The 8150-nt window shown below is 40.0% G+C and overlaps 1 protein-coding gene across 9 annotated transcripts in view; it reads left to right on the top strand.

The window, feature by feature from the left end:
- The window catches only part of SENP7 (SUMO specific peptidase 7), an 82126-nt gene extending 77224 nt beyond the window's left edge, over positions 1-4902 (top strand). For all 9 annotated transcript variants that reach the window (XM_039526235.1, XM_039526241.1, XM_039526270.1 and 6 more), the window contains 2 exons: positions 1141-1291; positions 2780-4902. In XM_039526235.1, coding sequence (XP_039382169.1) covers positions 1141-1291; positions 2780-2917 — 289 coding nt within the window. In that variant the 3' untranslated portion in view covers positions 2918-4902. The remainder of the gene's footprint in view (positions 1-1140; positions 1292-2779) is intronic.
- The last annotated feature ends 3248 nt before the right edge of the window (positions 4903-8150 follow it).

Raw genomic sequence — 8150 nt, forward strand, 5'->3', positions numbered from 1 at the left:
TCCAATAGGGGAACCTGGTGAAGTTCTCTTTCTACAGATTTCCCCTCTCTTCCCCCTCACTTTTTCTAACGGGTTTTCCCATAGGAGGGGGCAGTCGTGCCCATGGTAAATTAACTCTAAACTGAATGAAAATATGAGCGCACAGATCTTTGTGTTAACTAGGGAATGCGCTTCATTTGAACTTTGAAGCCCTTACATTCAGTTGGGTGTGTACCTTGCACTTCTCAGTGGTCTACCTTTTCAGGAGCAGTATGGGTGTTGGGTGTTCATTTCTGAGAGGCCTCAGAAGCATTGAATGCTTACAGCTCTAACTGAAGTCAAGCAAAAGCTGTTGGTAGTTGGTACTTCTGAAAATCAGACCCAGCATGTCTCAAGGAATCCAAAATTAGTGGGCAGTTTTGAACATTTGGCTCAATCTGTAGCTGTTGCAGTCAGAGGGCAATGGGGGGGGAGCCTTCCGGTGGCTAATCAAACACCTGTAAATTGCAGTGAGTGGTAAGAGCAGTCCCTGAAGCCCAATGGATGCCTGGCATCATCATGTTACAAAGGTGGTTCCTGAAGACTGTCATTTAGTCTTTTTACCATAGATAGGGTACGCTGTCGAGTTGAAATTGCTGTGATCTAACTGCAAGTAGTTCAATTTGTTCCTAATTGAAATTCTGACGTTAGTTTTATGGTTTGCTTAGCATGAACAAGATGCTTTTTATTTATTTTTGTGTGTGAGAATCATTGACAACATGAACCTAATTCACAAACTTTACACCCTGCATAATAATCATGCAGGATAACTGTAGCTTCTTCAAGTGTTCAAGTTTAAGAAGTGCTGTTGCGTCTTTCTGACGGCTGGAGGAAACCCTGCACAGGCGGCTCGTCAGAATTACCTTCCCATTAAAATTTATCTTGGCTATCTCATGCCTGATGTAATTTATTTGGTATGGACATGTGTGGGTATAGCATAGTACTGAACCATGGAATTATCTGTACATTTTCAAATGAGTTTTTGTGAGAGGTTGTGGAAGCAAGTTGGTTAGAAAATGGTGGTGTTTACTCAGTACCGTCCTAAAACAGGCAATACCCCAAAAAAGGGGAGCGTTTAGGAGGCCACGTCTTGAGTATTTAACTTACTCTGTTTTATTTCAGGTACCTGGAAATAGAGTGGGAAGCTAAACGAAAAACACACCGAGAATTCAGCAAATCAACGATGATGGATTTCTGTCCCAGAGTCCCGAAACAGGATAACAGCAGTGATTGTGGGGTATATTTACTGCAGTATGTGGAAACCTTCTTCCAGGTACAGTATAGAAATATTACAAATGTCTGCTTATAACCTTCTTCTGGGTGAAATCCTCAAATCTCTCTGAACGCCTAATGGTGAGGCATAATATATTGTTCCACTTGAGGAAGGGGAGAGAAGATCTACCCTTAACCTGGGGGCAGGACTGCAGGGCAGCCCCCTCTGGTTTCCTTTGCAGCTGGAGTATAGGCAACTGCCCTTCTATCTCCCTTGTGTAGAGTTTTCTGGCCACTTGATCCAGTGTGGCTTCTACCCTCAGACTGTCAACGTTGCTGGTGTATTTGACGTCTGTGCAGAGCATGCTTTTTTGGCATGTGGGGGCAGGGGAAGAGGGAACCCTTGCATATTTGTACTGCCCCTTTTCTACATCCCTGAATCAAAGTCCTGTGCATGGACAGATTTGTGTGGGTCCTCAGCCCCTGGGCAAATTTCTCTGTGCAGAAGAGCATGATGAGCTCCTACATAGATGTGAGCCAAAGTTCAGCACTGATCTTTCTGAACAGCTCACTTTCTAGCCACTTGGTGAGGTACTCTGATTCTTACCTTTTCTCTTCATTATAACGTAATGTTTAGATTTCACATTTTTCTTCCTCTGAATGATTAAATGTGTGATCATTTAAATAAGTAATTCAAAGAAGTTGATTTAAAAAAATCTCGTATCTGCCCACAGGCTGTGCTTGTGGAAGCTGATTTGTGGCATCCAAGCATCTGGTTAGTTAGGACAAGCACATTCTCTGCCCCCACCTCCATTCTCCTTCTCCACCAGCATAATGTGGTATAGAGGTCCCAGTGCCAGAGCAAGTATTCTGTCCCAGCCATCTTGTCTGATGCCACAGGGAAAGAGCTCCTGGCTTAACCTGCAATCTTCCCCTCTGGTGTCATGCTGAACCCTGTAAAGGCATTCTTCATGCTTGTCATTTCTTCACCAGCAGACAATCTGGCAGGGGAGATAGGTAGGACTGTTATTCTGTTAGAAAACTTCATCCTGCAACATACAATTTTCAGGGCCACGTGTGACTAATTAGCTAGTGTGCATAATAGTGCACATGTGTGCTTTCTCTCGCCCTCCAGTGTCACCCTTTTTTCCCCTCCTATCCTCCTATCTTCCCCCTCCTTGCTAATTGCAGAATGTTGTTTCCTCCCTCTCCATGCATTAAGATACATTCCCAAAGGGCCATGGTTCTACAGATGCTATCCTTTCAGATGGAACGTCCTCCCTTTCTCTGCCTATGGGAGTGTTGGGCACAAGAGATGTCAGAATGTATCTCCCAAAACTGACCCTTTAAAGGGGTCTCATCCAGTTTCCTGAGGCAAACTGCTAAGTTGTATAGCTTATGCCTTATTGTACATTTCCAGTCTTTAACATTGTACAGCGTGTAAGCTAGGATAGTGCTGTCCAGTCTCAGCAATAGTGTGCATGGAAGTCTAGTGAAAAAGCTGCAAGTTGCAAAGATATCTTTTAAAAACTACTTTTTTTGCCACCAGGATCCTGTTGTTAACTTTGAGCTACCAATGCACTTGGAGCGGTGGTTCCCTCGTCGGGTAGTGAGGAGCAAACGGGAAGAAATTCGAGACCTGATCTTGCAACTGCACTTGCAACAGCAAAGCGGCAGCAGCAGCTAATGAATCTGTTCAGCCAAACCTGGCACAAACATTTACAAAAAAATTGCTGGAAAGCTGCTTAGGAGCATTTAGACTCTTCCTTATGAGAAAGAAAAAATGCCACATAGTATTTTTGTTCATTTGTTGTAAATTTATTCTGAGGCTTTATATTTGAATTGTATGGTTAGAGGGTGCAAGGGAGGAGTGGGTTTAGGGTTTAGATAAAGTATAAATATGTAATTTAAAATTAATATTTGTTGGCTAATTGAATTTTCAGTTGGAATCTGGAAGCAGCATACAGGTATGTGCCGTAAAGATGTGAAAATATTTTAATTCTAAGGAGTGTGTTCCTCACCATTTGTTACATTCATGTAACTCTGGGAGCAGAGTAAGCATATAGGTGTCATATGTGATGCCTCCTTGTTTAACTTGACGACTGATGATATCTCAGACCTATTATTGTAAGTTTCCCCATTTTGCGATTCTCGTGTATAGTATGAATACTATGTATTTTTTAGTTTGAGAATATAGTACTGAATCTCTTTAGAGATGCCTTTTGTGGTATATTTTTGTAATAAACTGAATCAAGAGTAACCTGCACCCAACAGGAGATCAGTCTGTTGAGAATGGAAATTACTGTTTAAGTGTTTCCATCATAAAACTTATTTTCAAAGGAGTTGAAAACATTTGCTCCAGGGTGAAGCTTAGCCTCGCAAGGTGAAAAGTGGACTTTCTTCTATATTTTTAAATCCTTTTTTTCCTTAACCAAATTTTTAGAAAATGGTCTTGATTTTAAAATATAAATACATGCTGGTTGCAAAGACAGTAAATTAAATCCTATTCATCTTACTCTTGTGGGTTGTCCTATTGACTCTGATAGGATGACTTGCATGTGTATAAGACAAGCAAGGTTTGGCCCAGTATGTTAGTTTTAGGGGCTCTAATGTGAAATATATGCACATGCCTTCACTCAAAAAGACTCATAATATGCATATATGTAATATGTCTTAAGAAACTGCATACATATTACAGTGTCCATTCCTGCAAACAATTAGGTCTGTACATAACTTTACTGATGGGAGTTGGTCCTATTGAATCCTATTGAGTAAAGATACTTGGATGTTTAAGAGTTTGAACTGGGCCTTTATTTGATAAGCTAGAACAAGTGAGTGTATATATATTTAGCCAGTTTTTCAAAGAGATGTTAGTCACAGAAAGGTTTAATGACCTTTTAATATATGTGTATTTCTCCCATGGTCACTAATGGGAGATAGGTGGCTGTGTTGAAAAGGAGCTTTCTTATGTTCTCTGTGGTAAGTCAGTACATGTTTCAGAGCTGCCTTTGAAAGAATTGTATTTCAATTAATCAGCAACACTTCTTCCCCTCCCACCCCAGCATATGTTTTAAAGCAGCATTGCAGCTGAGAACCAGAAAAAGTTGGAGCCTTCAACTCTGAAAGTGAATTGCAGAACTAAAATGAAAATGGAGGGAAGGCCAGAAATGTGTTGAATGCTCCTAGAACCGAGGCTCAGGGCCAGATCCTCAGCTGGTGTAAACCAGTGCAACTCAGTTGACTTAATTTACATAATTGGGAGGATCTGGCCTTCACTGTAGGAGTGCACTCAGCACAGAAATGCATTCTGTCTCAAACCAGGAAGTGCTGGATGATTTTACGGGGTGAGGAAAAATATTTTTAAACCAAGTTTCTTTGCTGAGTGTCATTACCTTCTGCCTATCTTCAGCTAGCTTAGTGGGGGCAGTCCTTATGCATTTCTGAGCTTAACATCATTTCCTTTTTAGTTTTGCAGTTGACCGTTTCAAGCTTAAACTATAGCAACTTCATTTCTTATTTGCATGGGTTAAGAGCATCAGTCTTAGCCTCCATGAACGTGTGTTGCTTTCCTTACCATAACCACAGCATCAGAATGATTATAGATGTAAGTTTTTGTATTTATTGTAGACATGGATAAAAGGCTAAGTAAATAAATGTATATGGTCACACTAAGCTTTTTCATTTGATGGGTATTTTTTCTCATGAGCCTGGTAAAGTTGTATTATAAATTGGTTTTTTTACTACAGTAAAATTGGTTTTCATCATAAAATAGTACTCTTTTAGATCGGCTTGTTTGTACATTTTTAAACATAAAAGAAGGGGCAATCTTTTAAAATCACTTTTATGACATCGAGACCTTCCTTACAAATTGATGATGGAAATGTGTTTTGAGAATGCCAATGTTTGATATTAAAAATCTTCAAAAGTTGTTGAACTTGATTTTTCCCTTTTTTTATAACCAATGAGTTTGATATAAGCTGGAGTATTTTATCAACTTGTCACTTACCTACCATATCTGTTGTTAACCCATGTGGGTTTTTTTGGTTTGGTTTTGTTTTTTTTGAGTACTGTAACTTATCTAATTAATTTTGAACACGGCTATTCTAGTTGTTCACAACTCCTTGAGTGAAAAGCATTTAATTCTTTCTGAACCAGATTATTGACCCCAACAAGTCTGTTTTCTACCTGGTTCAACCAACCATATTGCCTCCCCCTTTGTCTTCCCTGCATGATGGATGCACTGTGGGTGGAGGGGGCAGGTATGTCCAGAAAGCATTGAGCTCTGGAGATCCCTGCTTTCTGCAGTGGCACTTTGGAGGCCACTGAAGGCAACATAAATTAGAACCACCCTGAGACTGCTCTGACTTGCATCAGGGGCCAAACTGGTACAACCAACTTTGCCCACATGTTCCCTAACCCTCCAGGGCCTGTGTCAAGCATAGTATAGTGGACTAGGGGATTGAGGGCATAGAGTTTAACACTAGTTCAAAAGCTACAGTTCATAGCAAAGTTTATAACTGCGTGTATAACTTTGGCATCAGGATGCTTTACTCTATTTAAAAACCTATAGTTTACAAAATATTGGTCTATTTAAACTGAAGGTCGCCAGACTCTGGTAGTGCCAGGCCAGCAGTGAAAGCAGGTTTCAGAAGATTGCTTGAGTACCAAGAGAATGCTTTGGTACCAAGTCACAGAAAGGTCAATTCCAGAAACTCGCCACAAGAGCAACCTAGCAGAAACAAAGATGAAGATATGAGAGGCTGTAGGAAGTAAATCCTTGATTAAAATGTGTAAATGACTAGCCATCAGTAAACATCAAAGGATTGAGGTACTCATACATCAAGTGTGTGGTTTAAAAAGTGTGTGTGGGCTCCTGGATTTGTTCATTGGAATGGAAGGCATAGACCTCTAGTAATTCACCTATCTTATCTGAGACTGAACTTCTAGGTCTTGACCCTGAAATTAACTCATTTTAGTGGACACATGCTACACCCCAAAAGTGAAAAAGATGGGGGAAATCAGGCAGACAGCACTCTTAGCTTGATAATGGAGAGGCGGGGGATGCTGCATTGGGCAACGAGGGATCCAAATCCTCCTGTTTCCAGGTTTAAGCTCAGCAACCTAGAGTCAGAAGAAAAGGCCTCACGGGGATTGAGAAAATTTTCTTAAACTATACAACCATACTGGTGTTGAAAATATTGTGAAAGGATAAGTGCAGGCATCCTGGCATCATGGTTTCACTCAAATTACTGAGCAAGGTAAAATGTGTGCTCTAGATCAACAGCTCCAAAGAGGAGGGAAGACTAAGACTACTACACTGGAAAGCTTGTGAGCAGATTAAATTTAGAAGTGTTAGATTAATTTAGTTGACTATTTCATTTCCGAGTTGCTGGTGCTTACTCAAATAATGCACAATAATATGTTGCTGAGAGAGTGTCGTATGATTAAGATGTTGCATAAAGTGTAATCGGACTCCTAGCAGTCAAATCACAAGAGACAATTTTGAAGCTTGATATCTGAGCCATGGAAGAAGGGAAAAGACAGGAGGATTCTACAGACACCTAAGTCTTAGAACTGTTAATCGTTGACATGTTGCCTTGGACATATCTTTATTTTGCATTGTTTATTTTCTGATAAATGATCTTCCCTGTTACGCTCAGCAGAAATTGTGGTTGAAACTTTTCTCTGTTTCTGTGGTCTGTTTAATTCAGAAAATATATTTGTTTGTTTTCTGTATGCACAACAAATACCAATAAAGTAATTATTTTAATGCTATGTGTTTAAAATTATGCATTCGACAGATTTCTGTTGTAATATACTTGCTTCTTAGCAGTGACACAAAGATAGTTAATAGGAAAATAAAAAACGTGTTAGAGCTTAAATGGCCATCAGAAATTCTAAGGCAGGCTGTGGCTAAAGGTAGTCAAGCTGTACCTGACACTCTTCAACACCACTCAGAATTTGCCCCTCTGCCACCGTATCTGTGCGAGAAAACTTTGTACCTGTTTTCCAGTCAGAGTGCAAGCTCTAAGACATAGACAGTGCTCAGGCATTTTTACCACTGTGTCATTAAAAATGTGCTCAGACTGGATTTTGTTGGGATGGTCATAGTGGCGGTAGTACCTGAGCCATTGTCTGCATTAGCGTTTGTAGCGTTGATCGTCTAGGACCAACTGTACAGTGGTGGATAATGGGAACATCATTTTCTTGTGTAGATAAGGTATTTATGGGAGCCAACAAACACCAGTGTTGTCGCAAAAAGAGAAAATGTCTAATATCCTCAGGAATCTATAATTTGAAATTTTCTAATCTGCACTTTTAAAGGAAGATATGAGGAAAATCTCACTGCTTTGTAATATCATGACCTCTGTTACTTAGCATAAGGAACAGTCAAAAGCAAAAGTGACTTATTTGACCCATAAGAACTTACTACAATATCCTAACATTCATTTGGGTCAAAAATCATTCAGCCCTGATAAAAATAAGGATTTGAAGGGCTAACCAACCTACTTTTTTTGTTGTCTGGTGTTTGTTGTCCACATATCCCTAGTAGGAGCCATCTGTTTCCCTCCCCATATGCTGTTCTTGGTCCCTTTCTGCCTGTAGACTATGTTCTTAGGACAGGGTTTCTCAAATTTGTTCATAATGTGGACGATGTAACAATGAGATTGTCTTATGGGCAATTCCCTTCCCATTTGCGATTATGCTGATGATCTTCCATTCAGGATTGGATAACATCCTAGTGATGATCACAGCAATTTCCTTATATGAAAAAATAACATTTGGAACTTATGTAATTTTTTTTAGTGGCTTTAATGCAGTGTAGAAGCTGTAAACAAGGAGAACCAACACAGTAGGACCAGCCAACTCTCTTTGGACCATGAGAAAGTGCTCCACAGACCACAGTTTGGGAGCTTACG

The sequence above is a fragment of the Mauremys reevesii genome, linkage group 1, assembly GCF_016161935.1.
Source record: "Mauremys reevesii isolate NIE-2019 linkage group 1, ASM1616193v1, whole genome shotgun sequence".
NCBI lineage: Eukaryota > Metazoa > Chordata > Testudines > Geoemydidae > Mauremys > Mauremys reevesii.